Here is a 23,246-nt window from a genome sequence, read left to right on the forward strand (position 1 = left end):
GCTGGGGAAAAGGGGCTTCTCCGCCGCCCTCGCCGCGTCTGATCCTTTCTGCCAGGAGCGTGCGATCCTCCGGCAGCTGAGGACCGCTCCTCAGCCAGCCAAAGAGCGGGTGGGGTAGAGTAGATCCACACCCCACACCCCAAGCTATTGAGAGCTACTCGATCGGCAGGCGATCGCCGCAGTAGCGGCGGCCACAAGCGCAGAGGCGCGATGGTTTGCGGCGGCTTCTCCTGCTCCAAGAACTGCCTGTGCGCCCTCAACCTGCTCTATACGGTGAGTGGAGGCGCCCGTCGGGGGGAGCCGGGCGGGGCGCGCCTCTCTGGCCCACGCGGGGAGCCTGGCGCGCCTCTTTTCCCTCGCCGCCCGGAGGCAATCGGCCCCACCTCTCCCTTTCTCCGGTGGGTCGGGAAAGGGCCACCTTTGAGGCCTGGGCGGTCGCCAAGCGGAGCCTCCCGAGTTGGCCTGGGAAACCGGGTAGACAACGGCCCCTGAAAAGCCGCCCGGCCCCTTAGGCGCGCCGGCTGCACCTGTTGGCGGAGGAAGGGGGCAGCTTGCAATCCGCTCCGGCCGGGAAGCGCCTTGACGCCGGTGTAAAGGGCTGCGTGGCCACAAGCTGGGGTTTTTTTTGGGGGGGGGGGTGTTCCCTTTTCCGGAAGCGAACTCCTCGCTTGGTTTTTTTTGTGTGGCGCTGAAATTTCCCCCGTCGAGGTTGCCCACCTTGCCCCTATGCCTTTAACACGACTGCAGAGCAGGCAGTAATAATTCAGCGTGGTCTCTCCCCCTCCCAACAGTGGGGGAAGCTTCACTTGTTGAGCTTCTGCCTGCTAGGCATCTGTTTCCAGGGACAAGCAGACACCTGCCAGGAGAAAATGGCAAAAGGGCTGCTGTGGGTCATATTGAGCTGGAAAATCTTCCATGACGTAGCCTTATATTTTAAAAAAAAGAACTGGGCCAGGCAGCAGGTAAACTCGACATCTACCTTTCCCCCTTAGCTCTTATCCTTTACATGCCATATTTACAACACCTGTCAGGTGATGAAGTCAATTCTGCCCCGGGAACCTTATAAACTCCCTAGTTTCCAAGGTACTGCAGGATGTTAGCTGCAATCCTTTCTAGCACTTACCTGGGAGTAAATTTCACTGAACTGGATGGAACTGAGTAGACATGTTTAGGATTATGCTGCCTGCCTTGCTTTTTCCCTTTGTTTTGTTGTTGCAAAATAGTAACATATAAATATTATGGAAAATGGTCTCTTATGTTTTCGATGTTGATATATATTTTTTGAATGCCACAGGCTTTATTAATCTCTTGAACCTATTTTTTGTATTCAATCCCTTTCACTTTAAAACACATAAAGAGAAGTAATTTCCTGCTAAGTTTAAGTCTTGTGCTTTTGTTTAGGAAGCTTGCCTATAAGCCATGTGATCACAGCTTTTATTCTTTGTTTCCCTGATGTGGCAGCAGTGAACTCTTTAATCTGTTGAAGATGCCCTGTATCTCTGTGTTTTGACTGGGACTGTAGGTTGGACAAAACTTTTGTTTGTTTTTTTAAAAACAAAACTGCTGGTATGTATCCCTAAGCAAAGTTATTTGAAAGTGAGCTCCACTGAAATCAGTGGAAGCTACATCTGGCTAACTGAGCCAGAAGTAGGAACCTACGGCACTTAAGTGGGCCAGAATTACTTTAGTTTACAAAATGCTTTACAGTCTTTGCTGTTACTTCATATAGTGCCGGGGTCTCCAAGACAGTGCCCATGGGCACAATCGCCACCTCAGACACTGTTTCTTCTGTGAAATGGATATTTTGAGCTGCAAGTGGAAGTTCCTTAAGCTTCCAACTATGTCTCCAACCCCCAAAACATTGAGGACTTCTATAGTACAACGGTAATTTAGGATTGAACAGAATTAATCAGTCATAATTATTTTCTAGGAAAAAATGGTGCTGGTACTTACCGCAAAGTTGTTACAGCAAGTTCCATACTTTTAACATTTGAAGAAAAAGGTGCTGGTACTACTTACCTCTGAGTATGCCCCCCCACTCCCACCCAAAAGCACTGGAATTAGGGCACAGACCATATCAAAATAGAACAGGATAAAATACTGTACAACGTGATATCCACGTGGAAGTGAAACATGTTTAAACAGTTAACCTACAGAAATTGCTGTTGCAAAATGTGACACTGGATCATACGTAGCTTAAATGACTTTAAAATGGAGTTGGACAAATTCTCTCCATAGGCGGTTAGTGGCCACAAGTCAGGATCAATATATATATCCCACTTCCAGGTTCAGAGATTAGATTGATTCTGCATACTAGTTGCTAGGGAGTGGGCAGTTGCCCTCACGACCTGCTTGTGGACTTAGAGAAGTCCATCGGTTGACTACTGTGGAAGACATTCTCCTGGAGTAGATAGACTTCATATGAGCTACCTTAGAGTAATCTCACATTCCACAGAGGCTTCCACAAACAGAATGGGTGGATCCCTGTGCCCACTTCTTACAGCAGTTGCTTCCCTCCCCCCCCCCAAAATAATCAGGGCCATCTTTAGCACATGCGCCACCGGGGCACAAAGATCCGCCCAGCACCCCCAAATTTAGTTTTGCCGCCCCAAAATTAACTTTTATTGAGCTTTTTGGAATGAGCCAAAGTTGTTGACCTTTTTTAGGGGGGGGGCAAACTCAAAGTTGTTAAGCTTTTTTTGGGGGGGAATCGCTCACCTGTAACAACAACAAATTGGGAAAAAATGCTTTTGTTACCTGACTCGTTGGGAATATTGGACTCTACGGAGTAACAGAGCAGGGGGGAGGGGACTTTGGTTCCATTGCTTTTCACTGCCACCAATCGAGAGGGACCGGTATACAGTAGGTATACATTTGGCGCCCCCCCCCAGAATTCGGCGCCTGGGTGCCCCGCACCCTTTACACCCCTGAGTAAAGACAGCCCTGTAAATAATGATGGTTATTATAACTATATTAGTCCTGCAATGCAGTAACTTCACTTTCTGAATTGCATCCTAAAAAACCAAGCTCAAGCAATGTTACCCTAGAGAATAATACTGCTTCAAGTCTTCCCATGTGTACACTTACCAGCATCAGCCATGGTCAAGAGAGAGGTACCCCTAGACATGGAGTAATGCCAATGTTTGTAGCTTTAAAAAGAAAAAAAGAAAAACTTTAGAGGAAAAGAACTAAAAGGAAAATCCAAAAGGAACCAAACTAAAAAGGGAAAGCTGAAAGGAATCTGAAAAGTTAAGGCAGTGCATAATCCTGAGAGTCTGAGAGGAAGTATACTGACAACTGAGTTGGAGGGGGAATAGAATGAAGTGGCGGGAAAGAAAGGAGGCAAAAAAGATATGTAGAAAGAATATTTGCATAGGTCTTTCCTTGGTCCACACTGAAAAATGTCCCCAGGGACAGAGCAGAGAGTTCTCCATAGACCAGTGTTTCCCAACCTTGTGCCTCCAGCTGTTTTTGAACTACAACTCCCATCATCCCTGACTAGCAAGACCAGTGGCAAGGGATGATGGGAATTGTAGTCCAAAAACAGCTGGAGGCACAAGGTTGGGAAACACTGCCATAGACATTGACAGACATATCCAAGATTTTAATGTAACTGTGGACTTGTTTTTCCCCAGGGTAGGGGGAAGCCAAAATGGAAGACGGAGGAGACAGTCAACTAAAAATATGCCAGTGAGACTTTAGAGCAGTCTTTCTCAACCTTGAGTCCCCAGATGTCCCCTAGCTAGCAAGACCCAGTGGTCAGGAATGATGGCCAGCAACATCTGGGGACCCAAGGTTGAGAAAGGCTGCCTTAGAGTGTTAAGTGGTATGAGATGCTGACTGACTGACTGACTGACTGACTGGAGGAGTAGAGGAAAGCCTGGGGCGGATACAATGGAGCAGGATCTCACCTGTGCTATTAGAAAAAGAAAAAGCTGACCATGCTGTGTCAGCCAGGGGTGTATCCCTTCCAAGGACGTTCTTCGTAATATGTCAAAAGCCACACCGTACACTACATCCTGACACAAACGTGAAAACCTCACGGATACATGTGTGTGATTTGGACACTGTGGGCAAGGATGTAACCATGGCAAAGGTGCATCTCTTGCCCCGTAATGTGTGGAACATCTCTGGGTCTGGCCATTCGTCATCTGCTAGGCATTTAATTACGGGACGTGTAAGTTACACCTGTCAGCTCAGTTTGATTACCTGCCTTTATGTACTTGGAGCAGGGAACTGGAGTAGGCAGGGGAACAAGATCAAGGAGACTGGTAAACAAGGTGTTTGAATAATGCTGGACTCTGGAGAGCTATTTAGGGATTTCCAAGGGATTACTGCAGCCATTTGAAGTTAAAATTTGATACTGGTTAAAAATCCAGACGCTTGAGTAGTTTTTGAAATTAATTAACTAGAAGAATTGCGGCATTCTTTATAGCACTCAGGGTGGGCTGCAATAATGTAAATAATAATATCAGGTTGTGCTGGAGCAGCTCTGTTGGTTAGAGCGTGGTGCTGGTAACGCCAAGGTTGCAGGTTCGAGCCCCGTGTGGGACAGCTGCATATTCCTGCTTTGCAGGGGGTTGGACGATGATCCTCAGGGTCCCTTCCAACTCTAGGATTCTGTGATGAAATGCTGGGAGGAAAATAAAACAACACTACAGTTAAACAACGGAAGAGCAATAACTTTGTTATCTGCTGTACCTGTCTGCCTAGAAACAGGATGGGGTGGGTGGGTGGTATCCATCCCTTGAAAAGATCTTAACAGGGCATGTTAAATGTCTGCAGGAATACACTCCTGAGGGATTCCTGCTATCTTGGAGGGGGCACAGAGAAAGCCCTCTGCTGTGTCCAGTTGTGCAGGGGTGGGGAATCTTTGACCGAAGGACCCCTCCAGGCCTTTGAAACTGGCCCTTGGGACTCTCTAGGCCTTGCCTCCTCCCAGACCACGCTCCTCATAAACCCTCAAGTGCTTTTGCCTGGCTGGAATGTGTCCTTGAACTGCAATGCGTATCTAGAAGCTCCTGACTTTTGCATGGGCAGAATGTAGCTTTCTGTACAAGGGTGAGTCACATCCTTTGCTCTGCCCCTGTTTACTTTTCACCCAGCCTACTTTTGCTTCTGGCCCTGCCTGCCACATTGGCATGTCCCCCACCTCCCGCTCCAACTCCCCCAGAAGGTTTTCATGGGGGATTGTGGCCCTCTGACCTAAAAATGTCAGTCCCCTCCCTGCAGTTGTGCTTCAAAAAACGCCCACACTAGTCTGCTCAACAGCTCTTACGGAGTAAACAGGCTTGTATGGCAGAACAATCATATATAAGTAGTGTTTTACCTTCACAACATCAGGTTAGGCTCATATATACGGACTGTATGTGAGGAGCCATTGTTCAATGGGTAGAGGACCATGCTTTGCATGCTGAGAGTGGCTGGAGTGGGATGGGGGAATCAGCTAATAGGTGATGGGAAGGAATCACTAGCACAGGCATCCCCAAACTTGGCCTTCCAGATGTTTTGGTACTACAGTTCCCATCATCCTTGACCACTGGTCCTGTTATGATGGGAGTTGTAGTCCCAAAACATCTGGAGGGCTGAGTTTAGGGGTGCCTGCACTAGCAGATGTTCTCCAGGGTCTCGGATTCTGTAATACAAGGCTACACGGATAACAAGCCTGACCTGAAATAGGGACCTCTCTAATTTCTGTGGTTATCTTGTGAGCTTTGTATCTGAATTGGCTGAGTATGAGTTGTATCCTTTTCAAGGCACCCCAGAATGCACCTCATGGAGAACTCCCTGCTTCATTGGTGCCCTTTGGAACATGGATGGTCTGGACAGCTGCTTTGGGTGCTTGTACCTAATTTCTAGTTCTGGTTACTTAACACCCGACTTGGATTGGCTTTACTGCTGAGAGTCAAGCCCTTTAAAAAAGAAAGAACCGTTTATTATGACTTTACATATCAAAGAAAAACAAATGAAGAAACAAAACTCAGAGCTTATATACACCTATTTGGTTACAGCAAATTTAAGAGAAAATCATATAGCTGACAGAAAATGTTTCACAAATGTACAGGCTGCAACACACACAAAAATAGACACTAAGTGAAGCAATTGGGGAACCATCACAGAAGTACTCAACCAGCCAAACGTAAAAAGAAGAAAATTAACTCAGTCCTCCTATAATGTCAGTGCATAAAGCCCCACATAAGTTGATGAAGGAAGTCCTAAACATGCCCTTTTCCCAAAACATAATAAATTAAACTGACCATTGTACACGAACACACACAAACATTTTTTCCTCTCCTTGGATTCTTCCCCTCAGCTGGCAAGTAAGTTTTTCCATAAGGGTCAGGGTCAAGCCATTCTGATGTAGTTGCTGCACCCGCAGCCTCAGTTTGAGTGGAACATGGCATAGACCTGCTAGTTTCCTTGAGGAAGCTTCTGTTGTGCTGTAACATAATAGCCGCTCCTGCCCATGGACAGGTGGAACATTTGGCATCAATAATGTATTGAGCGAAACCAGGCATGTCCAAAGTCCGTTTTGGGGCAATTTATAATTTATTTCCTGGAGTAAAATCCTAAAAAAACCTCAACAACTTCAATCCTAAAAGGTCAACAACTTTGGTTGGCCCCCAAGATCCTTCATCAAATCTGGCCCTCTTTGAAAAAGTTTGGACACCACTGAGCTAAACCATTCCTTCCTTTAGGCAAAGCGGGTAGGGGCACATTCGTGACTGGCTTGCACAACTGAATAAGTGGTTTAGGCAATTTTTTAGAGTGGGGACGGAGAATGGTTTTCAGACAGAAGGCCACATTTCCTTCTTGGCAACCTTTCAAGGACCACATGTCAGTGAATGCCAGAGGCGAAAATGTGCCGAGAAACCAATGTAAATGTTACCTTTATATGGTAGACTAGTTTCTACGCACATTCTCACATCCCTCTCTGTCCAGGAAAGCAAGAAATCATTAGTGTTTTGGAACACATTCCAGTCACACAGGGTGTGAAGCAGAGCAGCAGGGGGGATTTGTGGCCTGAGGAGACTTCTGAGGGTCCCATTTAGCCTCCGGGTCTGCAGTTCCCTGCTACTGCTACAGACGGTTACAGATTTCAGATTTTGCTAGCTTATGTTGCAAGAAAGATGTTTCCAATAAGTGTTTGTTGCTTATTTAGGCTGTGGTCCTATGCTTGGGAGTGTGTTGTTGAACACAGTACCCATTTACTTGAGAGTAAGCCACCCTTGAATTCAGTGGGGTTTTCTGCATCATCAAATATGCATAGTATTGCCCTGTAAGAATTACCCAATCTCCAATTTTGTTATCAAGCGGTGAGCATTTTACTCAAGAGACTGAATGGTTCTTCTTGACTTTTATTTTGGAAGCTTGGGGGCCATTTTACCAATTTTGCTTTAAAAGAATTAATTCTTGCGCAGAAATCACTGGGAGCTTTCAAAGGCGATGTGACAGGCGAATGTAAAAAAATGTGACTGCTGTTCGCGTGTGTATATTTAGGCTCCTAATGGAGTATAGAGCAAGAAGCCCTCATTCCTTTCTTTGGTAACACCATGATAATGTAGGCCCCTCCCTTCATAAAATATTTTTGACTTCATGGGATGTTTTGATATGCCAAACAAGAAGTAGTTAGCAATACTTGTGCAGTCAACCAACATCTCAACCTGCTTGGCATATCTCGTAGAAGATGTGTGAGCTACACCAAAGGCTCTTGTAATAACTCCTATAACTTAGAAGGTGCATGGATGACTCAAGCCTGCTTCACAAGATGGCCCTGATGATCAGTGGAAAATTACAATGGGAACTATTGGATTCTGGCTTTTTTCGAAAGATGGTGGTTCCTGTTTTTGTGAATTGTATTAGCAGACTTCCCGGTTTAGAGTACTGGATGAAATCATTACTGGTTTGGGAAGAACCTTTTTTGAAAATCGAAACCTTGCAACTTATGTTGCAGTCCAGTCTGTTCATTTGCTAGGTGAACCTTCAAATTTCAGATACTTCTGCAAGATAAATTCTTGGCCTTCTCAGTTCACTGCTATCTAATGTTGCCTTCACTTCTCCCACATTATAGCAGAGACTTAGGTGGCTCAAACGTACTGTGGGTTACGGAAACACAGGAAAGGCAGGAGCTTCCTGCATATAAAACATGACCTTGCAAGCTGACCTAGCTGAACCTAATCTTCCACTTCAAAATGTCATCCAGAACAGGAAAAACAGCTGTATCCCCAAGGTTTTCAAACTTGCTTTGATCAAATTCAGACAAGAAGGGCTTGGTGAGAGTAAAAAGCTGTCTTCTTGTTAACAATATTGGATGCACTCTTCCCAGCAAATGACGTCTCTTAGGTCAAGTCTTCATCTCGCTGCCTCCTGTGTTAGCAATATAGAGAATGCTGAAGATAACACATTGGCAGCTCAGTCTGCAGTTACGCTTCTGTGGTGTGAGATTTCTCAACCTGTTTGAACAGCCGAGGATCGCAATTAATTTCCTGTGCGACTTAATTGTTGTGAATTTAAAGCACTTCTCTTCACTTGCTCATGGGTGTCGAAACAATGCACCTAACAAATCAACAACATATTATTCATCCTTCTGGGTCATTACACAACGGCCTGGTCTGACCTCCTAGTAGAATATTTCCAAGAATGTTATAGGACTGCCCATGAGAAAAAACTCCCTACCCCTCTCCCTCGGCTGTTTGTAGGCACTGGTGACTTGAAAGAACTCATCCCAGTTGGCAAAAAGTCCGTTTTGCTTGGAGTAACAATCCTTTCCTGGTTGTTTGGGACAAGTAGATGGCAGTTCATAATGGAAGCTCCATGGAAGCAAAATTTGTATAAAAGGAAAATGGGCATGAAGGCTATTTTCCTTTCATCCACCGCTCCTCCATGTGCACCCCCATTCTTCCTCTGTTTTTTAAAACACACACACGAAAACTTTCACTTAAAGTTTTCAACATGAGCTATGCAACCCAATCCTTGGCTTGATAATTTTATTCTATTTATTTATTTCATAAAATTTATATACCAATTGATTGTTTAAAAAAAACAAAAAAACCTCAGAGCAGGACAAAACAATGACATTATCAGTAAAATAAAATAAAAACCGTTAAAAGCAGCTATTTAAAACACTTCAAGAACAAGCAAACTCCACAGTAAGCTAAAATCCAAATTAAAGTACCTGTTATCATTCTATGTATCTGGATAGGCTTGCAAAAAAGAAAAAGAAGGTTTTTTTTGCAGGCACTACAAAGAATTGCTGTGAAGGGGTCTGCCTGTTGTCAATAGGCAGGGAGTTCCAAAGGTGTGGAGTGAGTATTACATGCCACTGTTCTGCAGTGTGGAGCAGTCGAGTGGGTATATATGGGGTAATGTGATCTTGCAGGGAAACTGGTCCCAAAAGATTAAGGTCCCAAATTATACTAAAGGTAAGACCTTGAACTTGGTAGTAAGTTTCACCAAGCTCCGTGGGACTAATTGCAATGTGCATGGATTTCATCTTTATATCTTTCTCTGTTTTGCTTTTTAGGAAATCCTAGTAATCCTTTTTCTTCTCTCACTTTCCTTCCAGTTGGTGAGCCTGCTGCTGATTGGAATCGCAGCATGGGGCATTGGTTTTGGCCTCATCTCCAGCTTTCGGGTGGTCGGAGTAGTCATTGCTGTGGGGATATTTCTCTTCCTGATTGCTCTGGTGGGGTTGATCGGCGCCATCAAACACCACCAGGTGTTGCTCTTCTTCGTATCCTTTGACCTGGGCAGTTTTTCTAACACACGACCCATTTTCCACAGAGCTATTTGTAACCCTATTTCCCCCCTTCATCTGCCTCGACGACTCCTTGCATTGCACCTCAGTCTAAATGCGCAGAATCACCTAAAGCACAAGGAACACTGATCACATGGTTGGCCCCTGACCCAGTTATGACATTTTTATTTTTTTCCAAAAAAAGCTGTTTCGTAAAGCAAACAGTTCTCCATCTATAAATGGGTCACAAGACAGTGGTACAACTGGTTTCCTTGAAATAGTTACAGATCACCGATAAGGAATGCCAGCTTGTTTTCTGGGCTTTCTGAAGCAATTATATATCTTACGCTTCCTGCAGCAATCCTGTTTTCTTCTAGAAGGCAGCGCTGCTTATGTTACGCACAAGATTGTAGGGTGCATACTTAGAAGCCCAGTGTGAGAAGAATTCTTGTACATGGTTGCCCTTTCCCAGCTGCCTAACAGCCCTGCTTGAATTACTTACCTAGCTGCTTCCCAGCTGGAATAGATTTATCATGTACATACACTGGCTATGACATGATCTGTCCACTGTTAGACTTTTCATCCATGTATTTCCTCCCTACAGAAAGTGCATTTAGACTTGCAAGTGTCCAGTGTATGCCTAAAATTAACATTTAAAGCCGCCTCTGAGATAGTTTCGGAGTTAGTGACAAGGGACAGGGACTTTTTGGCTGTGACCTTCCACTTAGGGAATAATTTGCCCAGTGAGGCCCACCTGGTGCCAACATTCCTGTCTTTTCAGCACCAGATTAAGACTCTCCTCTGCTTAAATTTGATGGTCTGTGATGGGCTGTTCATTATTAATTACCAGCTTCTTTGGTTATTGATTATGTATTGTGCTGATATTGATTGTGCCAACCTTTATGGGGCAAGATGTGTTTGTAGTTTGTGTGTGCGTAATATGAATTAATTGTTTTTTGTTTTTATTGCCTCGTTCTAAATTTTGGATGTTTTATACTTTTTGTAAGTTGCGATGTCTGAGGTTTTTTTTTAAATCACATGAGAAATATGATGCCAAATGTTAGCTAATATTAATTATATTATTTTTATTATTAATAGCTCCCACCAGCCCCAGCCAATATGACCAATGGTCAGGGATGATGAGCACTGTTATCCAGCAACATCTGGCGAGCTATAGATTCTCCACCCCAATGTAGGAAAAATGATTTTTATTATTTTTTAATTGTAAAAATATATTTGTATTCCACTATTGCATTAAAAAAACAAAACAAATTAAGATTACAATTTGGAAGACAATTGGACTTTTATTTTAGTTTTTGATTTGCTTTGATATGTTAATTAGATGTTCTTGCTGGAAAATTAATAAACAAAGTGGTTTACAACAATAATACATAAAACTGTGCAAATAAAATAAAAAAATCAGCTAACTGTTATGGAAAGATGTGTTCTTTCCATGCATAGGCCTGGTGGAATAGAAGAGTTTTCAGCAAATGTTTAGAAGCTGAAACAGAAGGCACCTGATGAATCTCTGTTAGCACAGTATCCCCCCAATATCAGGTCTAAGACATGAAGGACTTTATTTCTTGTCATTGTGAAATGAGCTTATACCAGTTTGGATAACAGCCAGTGATCCTCCTGCCGATGATTCTGTAGCTGGGAAGAAGAGTGGTTACTCGCTAAAATACTTCAGGTTACAATCCCAGATTCACTTCCTTGGAAGTAAGTCCCATTGAAGTTGCACTCAGTGGGGCTTACTTCTGAGTAGACATGCATAGAATGGCTCATCTGATTGCTGCCAGCATTTTGGAGAGAATGCTGTCAGTAGAGAGTTTCCCCCCTACACCATCCTACCCTTTCTTTGATAAGAAACAAAAGACCTTTTTTCTTGCTTAAAAATGATTGATGGGGAATAAATCCCGCCCTCCATTGCATTTGTGTCATGTGGGGGCTTAGCAAAGGCACTTCCAGTAATGAGGCTTAGGAATGCCACTTGTCAGTAGAGGTAATATGAAGAAATGATTGAACCAAGATTGATTAAAGAGCAACTTGATCCAAGGCAGGCAGACTAGCAGGCTGGTCAGTCAACCAAAACAGAGAATAGTCTAGAGTAGTTTGTTTCTGATTCTCACCCTTAATGGCACCAGAAAAAAATCCTCTTGTCTGTGCTGATTACCTTACTTTGCCTCTTGACTGGACTCCATTTCTTCCAAGCCAAGAGAGCCTAGTTTCTTGGCTAAAGAACCCCATTTTGTGCATACAGTTACCGTAACTTTGTGTTTTCATGAATGATACACATGATCTTGTTGACCTTAACTACGTAACTTCAGTATATGATTATTCTCTTGCTAGTGTTTATTATACAGTTTTCGGTCTCCTGTGCTTGTTTGACATTGAACAAGGAACAGCAGGTAAGAGATGGCTCGTGACTTCTTCGCCTAAAACCGCTCATAGCTGTGGCTAAATCTGTGTGCTGCTTTTCCATATAGAAGAGCCTAGAGTGTCTTGCAACAGGGCAAGAGCAGGAATATGCGTCATTGCTAGAAATAATCTTGTAACTATTCAATTCAAAACATACAGAGCAATCAAAATAGTTTTTCTCTAGTAGCATTTAAAATTGGTTAAAGAGTAGGCAAGTGCAGTCATTAAAACTCATTGTCCACCGACTAGATCAAGCTTCAATTATATAAGCCCGAGATACTGGGCAGTGGGTGGCGCTGTGGTCTAAACCACTGAGCCTCTTGGGCTTGCCGTTTAGCAGTTTGAAAGCACGCCAGTGCAAGTAGATAAATAGGTACCACTGTGATGGGAAGGTAAATGGTGTTTCCATGTGCTCTGGCTTCCGTCACGGTGTGCCATTGCACCAGAAGTGGTTTAGTCATGCTGGCCACATGACCCGGAATGCTGTCTGTGGACAAAAGCTGGGTTCCTCGGCCTGAAAGCGAGATGAGTGCCAAACCCCATAGTCACCTTTGACTGAACTTAACCATCCAGGGTTCCTTTACCAATGCCCTTTATACTATACTATAGTTTAGTATAGCATAAAAAGGTAAAGGACCAATGACAGTTAAGTCCAGTCGTGAACGACTCTAGGGTTGTGGCACTCATCTCGTTTTACTGGCCGAGGGAGCCGGCGTTTGTCCGCAGGCAGTTTTTCTGGGTCATGTGGTCAGCACGACTAAATTGCTTCTAGCAAAACCAGAGCAGCACACAGAAATGCCATTTACCTTCCTGCCACAGTGGTACCTATTTATCTACTTGCACTTTGGTGTGCTTTCAAACTGTGAGGTTGGCAGGAGCTGGGACGGAGCAATGGGAGCTACCCCCATTGCGGGGATTCGAACCGCCAACCTACTGATCAGCAAGCCCAAGGCTCAGTGGTTTAGACCACAGCGCCACCCGTGTCCCTTTAGTATAGTATAGTACAGATTAACCAACAGTATAACCAGTTACCAGCCCCATGCAAGGGTCAAGACAGGAGCTAATACTTGGGTTTCTTACAGCTGTTATGGGATGATGGTCGGTCAGCTAACTACCGTATTTTTCGCTCTATAGGGCGCACCTGACCATAAGGCGCACCTAGTTTTCAGAGGGGGAAATCAAGGGAAAAAAATATGATTCCCCCCCCCCAGCTCTGGGACCAGCGGACAGGCTGCACGCAGCTTGTGCACTTCTCCCAGACCTTCTCCCTGCTATTGCGGGAGGTGGGGGAATTCCCCCATCTCCTGCAAAAGCCCACAGGAGGGAGAAGGGACTGACTCAGCCGGTCAGTCCCTTCTCCCTCCTTGGGGAAAAGCTCCCAAGAATTCCCCCACCTCGTAGAAAAGCCCACAGAAGCCGCGCACCCTTTAAAGAGTGCACGGCTCCTGCGGGCTTTTCGACAGAGCCTGTGGGGCTGGCGATGGGGGGAAGCACTGCTTTCCCCCACTGCCAGCCTCAAAACCAGGTAGGGGAGTAGCACGAAGGTGTCACACACCTTCCCACTACCCCCCGAGCCTGTGGAGCTGGTGGGGGGGAGCGCTGCTTTCCCCCACCGCCAGCCTCAAAGACCAGAGTCTCCTGGCTTCAGCAAAAGCAACGCAAAGCCTCCGGAGCGCACACATTTCCCCTTCATTTTTGGAGGGGGAAAAGTGTGTCCTATAGAGTGAAAAATACGGTACCTTGCTCTCTTGCTCTGTATGTCTTTCCTTCCTCCTGTGCTTGTGTTGTGGACATCAAGAGGCCAGCCTTAAAGCTTGCCCATTAGCCCTCCTCCATCTTCCCGAGAGGGGCCATCTGCATCTGTCACTGAAGAAAAGAATGGTCCCCTTTTGCAGCAGGCAGATACATGGTGTGATAGAGCTCCACAGCCACTGTCAAATATCACCCTCTCTCAAACACATATGAACCGTCACAGCTGACACTTATTCCTCCACCCATTACCACTGATGTCTGAATGCTCTGCATGCCACTTGGAAGCTGCAGAGGGTCCAGGAATTTTCAAAAGCTGCCACACACTTAGGTATGGCCCAAGCCTCACACCCATCATACCAGCCATCAAGTTAACCAATCTGACTCTTTCATGTCAATCTGACCCTCCTTCAAGAAGAAGGATCTGATTTTTGTCGTCCCTGCAAGTCTAAATTTTGGGTGTCTCCGCTTGCAGATTAACTGCCCCAAACAGAGCTTGGGATGTATACAACTTGGGAGATCTAAATATCTGCTGTGAAGACATGAAACTCTGCTTAAGAGGTTTTGCATAGAGAGTTGGAAGTGGTTTCTGCACATAGCGCTGTTTATTCTGCTGGTTTTTGCCACAACGACTCTGGAAAGTGATTTTTCAATTGTCATAGAAAGCTCATTGAAAAGACCAGCATGAGTGCGCTGTAGCCAGGAAAGTAGTAATGCAAAGAATTGCCAGATAATCGTCCAAAAAGAAAACAGCCCATTTACTAGCACATGGCAGAAGTTTAAAGGTTGTGCAACAAAGGAATTCCTGTGCAACAGTTACACTAGTGGAAGCTTGTTGTACAACAGCTCTTTTGTGCAATCTGTTGTGTGACAACCTTTGGTAGTGTGTTTTCAATTTGCTTTGCACCACAGTGTTCCACCAGTGCAACTTGTACACCATGAAGGGACTTTAACTTAGCACTACGTTGGATACAACGTAAGTCCCAGACGGTCAAAGGCATATAAATATATGAGTGAAGGAAGATAAATAGCTGTGTCCTTCATAAAGCTACAGGGAAACACGAATTTCTTCTGTGTGGTTAGTTCAGATAAAATGTCCGATCTGGAACAATGGTAATAGTGCCAACACATCTCACTATACAACAATGCTGGGGAATAAGAACTGTCATGTCAAATGGTTGACAAAGAAAGAGTACCCACCTGCTAAATAACTTCTTTATGTATTCTAGAGCAAGCTTCTAGAAGTTGGGTGGAACAACACAAACAACGCCAAGCAGGATATTGAGAGGAATCTAAACTGTTGCGGATTCAATAATGTCAGTGAAGCGGACACATGCTTGGCTGTGAGTAAACAACTCGGTTCCATTTTCCACTCCAAAGCCTGTTTTTAGAAGTACTGGACAGCTAACTCTTATCAAGTATCCACAGTTGCCTGTCTTTGAAAGAAATAATTTGTTTACCTTGCGTGTGAGGTACCTGCATTTTATTGGAGTTTAATCACACCTAGAGTGTTTTTATAACTTTCATAACCTTGGGACACTAGTTGTGAATTTTGGCCATTAAATTAGCAGCACCGCTAGGGATTTTTTTATTATTATTATTTATTTTTGAGGGGAAGGACATAAATTAGAAGTATCCCTTGTATACGGAAAACGATCTTGATGCATAGGGATATATGACATCTTAAGTGTATTTAATCTTTGCTTCATTACAGAGCTGTGTTAAGCTACAGTCATGCCACCCATGTGCACCAATAATCAAAGAATACTCTGGGATGGTGCTGAGATTTGTAGGAGGCATTGGACTCTTCTTTAGTTTCACGGAGGTAAGAAAAACACAGCTTTTGCTTTGTAAAAAGCAACAAGGTTTTTGGGGAGAAGCCTTCAGTGCTAAATGTCTGACGTAAAATAATTGCAAGCTCTCCTCTTGAATCATTGCTACGGGTTTCTGTGGTGGCAAAATTGTCATTTAGTTGATCATTCAACTGATTATTGGTTTGTCAAGTAAGTTACCACTTGGGAAATAATAAGGGTATGCATTTTTTTATTAAAAAAAATCTGAACTGTTTCTGAGGCATTGTTCATTCACTGCTTCCATCTGCATTTTAACTCCCGAATTTGACTCCTGTGGAAACAAAATACAAACCACCAGAACAAAACAAAGTAGGTCCATCAAGCTTGACATCTACCATTATCTGCTCTATGTGAATACTTATACTGTAGATGTGCATAGAGCTCTTTCATGCAAGAGGAGTGTGGCCAAGTCAGATGGAGCTCCCTTCACACACCAGCCCAAGTATGCAGACAGGCCAACCTCAGGGTTTTGCGTCCCTTGCTCACTGTTTCAACACAACCAGATGGCCCCCACCTGGCCTCCCAGGACAGTTATGTTTACTATGTTTTGGCTACTTAGGTAAAATGTGGTGGTGGTAGGATATGGAACTTGAGAAGTTTATGATCCCCAACAAATGATTTATTTCCTCTCTTCTCTTCTCTCCCTCCCCTCCCTTTCTTCAGATCTTGGGTGTGTGGCTCACCTACAGATATAGGAACCAGAAGGATCCTCGGGCAAATCCTAGTGCATTTCTTTGACCTGGAAACTTTCTCGGGGGACTGAATATTTCTTTTCCTGTGTTTTTAACCATGAATTCTCTACCAATTGGCTGCTTTCCACATCAGCCTCGGCCTTGTGCACTTGAGATAAGATGGCCTGCCTACAGCTGCTTCTCATCTTGGTTTTTCTTGTATTGCCCTTGGATTAGCTGGCTTGGAATGTCACCTGTGCCCCTAATCAGAATCTGGATACTTTAGGAATGTGGGGGGAGTTTTGTAGGAGCTCTTCTAATGTTACACTGTCCAACCCTGCATTCTGGTCTTTGACAATTGCTTGCTATTGCCTTCGGTGGGCAAAGAGGAGAAGAGAGATTTCTGATCTGTTTCGTCTGCCAGAAATTCTTTCTGAAAGATCAGTTTTGAATACCCAAAGCTGTGTTATGAAACCTGATGTAAATTATGATGCTGTTGTTTCCAACTTTGGTATTATGGGGTGTTAAAAAAAACCCACAACCACCACCCAATAACATAGACGTCACAGGATGTAGAAAATCATCTCCAACCCTGTGTTCTGCTTCTTCCCTTGTTTACATAGGTAATGTGAAAACCTGTGTACATTAGTTAGTGTTATCCGTCTATTTCAGAATTGCCATGGGAACGTAGTGATTCCATTCCAGAGCCCTGTTTTGTCATTTCACCGCATTAATGGATTGTATGTGAGCTTCTTAATTCACTGCAACTCTGTATACGTACACATGAACACACTGGATTGCAATGGCTCCTTGCCATTCAGAATGGTTAAAATTCATAATAGATTCTCCATTGACTTTAGAGTGTGGCATAAGGGTGGCCAATGTAGTGTGCTTCAGATGTACTGTCTTACATCTCACACCCTGGCCTGCCAACTGGGCTGGTAGAAGGTAAAATCTGACAAGATCAGGAGGGCACCAGCTTGTTTACCCTTGATATAGAGTTTATCTTTAACATGCGACAGGTGAAGATGGACAGGGATATGAAACTTCATTGTATTACCCAATAACTTGCATTTGAATGACCTGTGTGTAGTTTAAAGTGGCTAAAAGAGAGAATAATGTTTAGTTAGCTTGTCACACTAAGAAAAACTAGTCTTGATGCCTAGAGTTCTCATATAAATTTAATCGGTGTAGTAAGTTAATTGTGATACTGCTGTTGGTCTTTAACTAATTATGCTCAGTCATTGCTATTTAAAATACTTTTTCCGCACTCGGTATTTAAAATATTTGATCGTAAATGTGAACTAGAACATTACAGTTATGTATCTTTGTAGCACATGGATAAAAAAATAAAACTTTTTTTGGAAGTATGTTAAAAAAAACAAACAGGTAGAGTCAAGTGTCATGCACTGTAGTTGAGAGCTCCCAGTGAAGGACTGGACTGGAAAACACTGTGCTTCCTCGTCAAAGCTGTCGTTCTAAAATGACGTGCGTGGATCCCTTAAAATCACACACACACACAAAAACACCTTGAAGTTAGGCATTGTGCTTTTTTTTTAATAGTAAAAGATCTGAGTGAATTATTTCAGGGGTAGGGAGCCTTACAAAATCCCAGAACGAAAACGAGGTGCAAGGAAATAACAAAATGCAAAGCAGGAGCAGCTGGGTAAACTCATTGCAAGGAACAGACTGTGGAAAGCCTTAATGGAAGCATGTGCTTAAAACTCTGGCACAAGCTAGCATAAGATACCATGATGGCCGCCAGCGTGAACAGCTTTAAAAGGAGCTTAGGTAAATCCTCTGAGGGAGGGGGCATGCAGCTTGGGGGCTACTTCTGGACCCACTGCTGATGCTTGAGGCTCAGGTGGCCTTGGTGGTGTGGAGTGCCTTCCATCAGCTTCAGCTGGTGGAACATCTGGACAGAGATAGCCTAACATCATTTGTCTAGGTACTGGTAACCTCTAGGTTAGATTACTGCAGTACATTATACGTGGGGCTGCCTCTGAAGATGGTCCAGAAACTTCAGTGGGTGCAGAATTCAGTGGCCAGTGGGGCAGGAAAGGTTGAGCATATTATGCCAATCCTGGCCCTACCACAGTGGCTGCCCATTAGTTTCCAGCCCCAATTCAAAGTGCTGCTTTTGACCTTTAAAGCCTTACATGGGCTCAGGACTACAATGCTTCAAGGACCGGCTCTGGACCCTGCCATCGCCATCTGACAGCCTTCTTCCTGTGCCCCCTACACAAGGAGGGTGGCAACATGTAAGCAGGAGACTCTTTCAGGCAGTTCGTAATTTAACGGAACCACCTGCACCATTGGGGCCTGACAAGGCCCCCAAGATCTCCTGCAATGATTTTGCAAAGTCGCTCAGATTTGGAAAGAGGTGGACTCCACCGTGGGAGCAGGGCCGGGGCGGGAGAGTGCTAAAGTCCTGTCTAGTCAAGTTGCATGGGATCAATTCCCATCGGTTACCTCCGAGGATGTGGACAGGCTGCTTGGACGAGTGAAACCAACCACCTGTCTCCTTAATCCTTGCCCATCTTGGCTATTAAAAGCGAGCCAGGAAGGGCTGGGCAATGGACTCTGCAGGGTAGTGAATGCTTCACTCTGTGAGGGAGTCTTCCCAGCCCCGCTGAGAGAGACTTTCATTAAACTGCTTCTTAAAAAAACATCTTTGGACCCAGCCTCGGCCCAGTATACCTGAAGGAGTGCCTCCACCCCCATCGTTCAGCAGCCAAGGGCCTTTTGGCGGTTCCCTCACTGAGAGAAATGAGGTTACAAGGAACCAGGCAGAGGGCCTTCATGGTAGTGGTGCCCACCCTGTGGAAGGCTCTCCCATCAGATGTCAGGGAAATAAACAACTATCTGACTTTTAGAAGACATCTGAAAGCAGCCTTGTTTAGGGAAGTTTTTAATGTTTGAAGTTTTATTCTGTTTTTAATGTTCTGTTGAAAGCTGCCCAGAGTGGCTGGGGAAACCCAGCCAGATGGGTGGGGTAGAAATAACAAAATATTATTATTATTATTATTATTATTATTAAATTTTCTGCAGTGGCTCCCATTTGTGGAATGCTCTCCCCAGGGAGGCCCGCCTGGCACCTTTGTTACATATTTGTAGTCACCAGGCAAAGTCATTCATCTTCGCCTTTGGTTAATTAAACAGGCCTTTGGTTAATTAAACAACTTTTGTGTATGAGGGGGGAGGTGTATTGTTTTTGTTTTTTCTATGTTATGTATTTGTGTGTTTTTATGCTGTAAACTGCCCAGTGCTCCTCAGGTGAAGGGCGGTATAAACATTTTAATAATGAGAATGATGATGTGATCTTTTTCCAGAAAAAGAGGTGCCAGAACTCACCATGAACACCCCCCTCATTCTCTTAGAATGGCAGTGGTGCCCACCTGAGAGGTGCCGGAATTCAGTTCCGGCAAGTTCCAGCTGAAAGAAAGTGCTGATGATAATGCTAGCCTGTTAGACTGAGGTATAGTGAAGGATGCTGTCCCTTTGCTGGTGTGTTGAAGTAAGATTCAGGCATTTGTGTGTGTTTTGGAATGGGCAGGAGCAAGCAGAGTATGAAGATTCAGCTGTGGAACGGATGGTGATGTTTGGTTGCTCTGTCTGCCTTTTGTGATCCTGGTCAGGCAATGTACAGCATGAATATTTAAATGCTGGTATTTATTAGGTGACCAGACTTTGGTTACAAGTTATTTATTTACACGCTCCGATGCAGAATGTGTGACATAACGAGCCAGCTAATCAAACATTAACTATTCAACACTTTTATGTAAATTAAGACTCCCTGTGAGGTAATGGAGACTTTTCTGGCACATTGACTTGTGGGAAGCCCTCTTTCAACTCACTTAGTTATTTGACTGGTTTTCCTCCATTCAGCAGGAGTAGTTTATATGTTCCTGATGGAATGGTAACATGTTTGGCAGGAATGGTTTGAGCCAGAATGAAACCATGGACTCAGCCTGAGGGCTCTTGGTCTTTATTGGTCCAATAGACAACTGCAGTTGCCTTCAACTGATAGGCCTCTGTTATTCAAGGACCCATATTTACTTTAGTGCAGGGATGGGGAAATTGTGATCCTCCAAATGCAGTTGGACACTAGTTCCCATCAGCCCCAGCCGGCATGGCCAATTGTCAGGAGTGATGGGAGTTGTAGTCCAACAACATGCGGAGGTTTGTAGGTTCCCTGGTCCTGCTTTAACATGCCAGAAGGAATAACCAGAAGGTGTGGGCTGTTTTTGCGTCTCTCATCTGAGCCCTTGACTCACTGCAAAAACCCTTTAGCAAATCATCAGAGTTTTGGGGAAAAGGAATATCCATTTTCAATATTTGCATCTTGAGGCCAGCATTTTTATGTGGTGGGCAATGGTCTTGTTGACTCTTTTTTAAAAAAACAAAGCAAAAAACCCAAATATTGGCTTGATAAAGCATTAGAAAAAGAAAACTCACAGGGAGAGAAATTTCACAAATGGCAGAAAATAGTGAGACGCCATTGAAAGTTTCTCCATCAGGTTTCCTTAAATATAATTCATTTCTCAGGTATTGCAAAAGCTGTATAATTTTCCACTGAATTAATGCTAGGAAAGATTTTACACATTTATTCATTTCCAAATGGAATTGATTAACAGGTTCTCTGTATCTCGAACCCTTGCTGAGGAGGGGATATAAGTTTGGCTCACTGCAAATCCAACATTTAGTCAGCTTCCCTTTGGATGTTTCAACAATAATTTTGAATTTTGAATCCAGGTAGGGGCAGGAAAGACCCCTGTCTTAAACCTTGGTGTAGATGATAACTGAGCAAGGTGAACCAGTGAGCTGACTTAGTAAAAGGCAACTAACTGTGTTCCTGTATATAGAGTTCCACCTGGCAAGAGAGGTGTGGGCCTAGAGAAAACACAGCTGGGGAGCCACTCTCCATTAGAGTTGAGGGATGCTAACTGTGATCTCCAGAGCCTGGTATTGCTTCAAAACTGAGCCAAACTTCTGTGCCACTTTTTTTTTTTCTGACACCTATAAGGATGTAACTGACACACCCAGCTAGGATCCTCACTAACACACCAAATCAAATATTGACCTTCAAAGTTTTCTGCTGTTTTGCTTCACAAACCCCATGATTTCTCTTCCTCCACCAGCAGCATAGAGAGGAACAGCAATGGTGGCAGCACCCTCACCTGTCCACCAGAGGGCACCACCACCACTGACTATTATTAAGAGACAGAAACCTGCCTGAATTCATGATCACCAGCTGAGGCGTATGGCAGACAAAGCTCAGTTTATTATGTATCCCCCTCTCCCTGCATTAAAGCCTGGAAGAGCTGCTCTCCACGCATGGCTTTTCGATGGTGATGGTAATAGAGAAGGTCCAGGTTCATACCTGTAAGCTATGGCTAACATTAACTGATGTTCATAAACAAATAACAAACCTTGATCAACAAGTGGCTTTAACCATGGTTAATAATCCATAGCTAAGTGACTGGGCTGGGTTCACACATACAGCTAAGCCATACTTTAGCTAATAATAATAGAAGTAGTAGTAGTAGTGGTAGTAATTTATTATTTATACCCCGCCCATCTGGCTGGGTTTCCCCATCCATTCTGGGCAGCTTCCAACAAAAGATTTAAAATACATTAAAACACCAGTCATTAAAAACTTCCCTAAACAGGGCTGCTTTCAGATGTCTTCTAAGCATCAAGATAGTTGTTTATTTCTTTGACATCTGAAGGGAAGGCATTTCACAGGGCAGGTGCCACTACTGAGAAAGCCCTCTGCCTGGTTCCCTGTAACTTTGCTTCTCGCCTTGAGGGAACTTGCCAGAAGGCCCTCAGTGCTGGACCTCAGTGTGGAGACGCTCCAACAGGTATACTGGGCTGAGCATCATGTACAAACCAGGTCAGTAAGTCTTACTTTTAAATAGATATGTACAGGATTGCACTGTGAAATGCCTATAAATTTTACCTGCTGTCACTTCTGTTTAAATCCTCAGGAGTCAAGCATATTTTGTTGGGGATCCAAAGGAAAAATGGTAAATTCTGCTTTGTCATCAATTTATATTTTGTTACCTAGTCAGACTCATTTGCCAATGATAATAGTGAAGAAGCTAGGCTTGAGCACAAGGTCACCTGGGTAAAGCAGGGGTGGAAAACCTGTGGCCCTGCAGACACTTCAGGGCTTCCCACTCCCATCAGTCCCACCCCTGACATAAAGGGTAATTTTGGCTTTTTTCAAGGGCAATTCTTGCTTAAACACAAAATGTAGATTTTTCAATTTTGTGTATTCTCTCTCTTTAAAAAAACACAAAAAACTGGTTGAGAACAGTTTTAGTTAATCACACCCTAAAATTTATTGGTAGCAGATTCAGGGCAGGCAAAAGAAAAGCGGTTCTTCACATAAGATGTCATCACTGCATGAAATTTACTGCACAACATAAGAGGGCTGCTGACTTGAGCAGCTCTAAAAAACAGCATGTAGGAAATTTTGGAATGCTGAATAGGGCCACTCCAAAATTTGCTGGACTGCAACTCCCATTGGTCAGGCTGGCTGGGGTTCATGGGAGTTGAAGGCTATCAATGTCTAATGGTCTACCAGCTCCCCAGCCCCAGATAAACTCATGGAGATACCATGAAGTAGAAAGTAAGGCCAGTTTCGGAGATCGCGGTCCAGTGAATGCCAGTTGTTGCGGACGTAATAGTAGAGAAGGTGTCCCCACATAGGTAGGGATGTCAGAGAATTCTGACCAAAAATGAAAATAAGCAGACCAGGCAGTTTGCTTGTTCTTCTGCGGTCAGGAATGGACACCAGTCACACAAGTA

The 23,246-nt window shown here is 44.1% G+C and overlaps 1 protein-coding gene across 1 annotated transcript; it reads left to right on the forward strand.

Annotated features, from left to right (window-relative positions):
* Window position 1: 1 nt before the first annotated feature.
* TSPAN13 (tetraspanin 13) lies at window positions 2–17,813 on the forward strand. The gene is made up of 6 exons (XM_081833946.1): window positions 2–273; window positions 9,566–9,733; window positions 12,064–12,144; window positions 15,133–15,246; window positions 15,618–15,728; window positions 16,420–17,813. The coding sequence occupies exons 1-6, from the start codon at window positions 211–213 to the stop codon at window positions 16,492–16,494; spliced, it is 612 nt and encodes a 203-aa protein (XP_081690072.1). The 5' UTR covers window positions 2–210; the 3' UTR covers window positions 16,495–17,813.
* Window positions 17,814–23,246: the final 5,433 nt, after the last annotated feature.

The sequence above is a fragment of the Podarcis erhardii genome (genome assembly GCF_964252035.2).
Source record: "Podarcis erhardii genome assembly, chromosome: 12".
Taxonomy (NCBI): domain Eukaryota; kingdom Metazoa; phylum Chordata; class Lepidosauria; order Squamata; family Lacertidae; genus Podarcis; species Podarcis erhardii.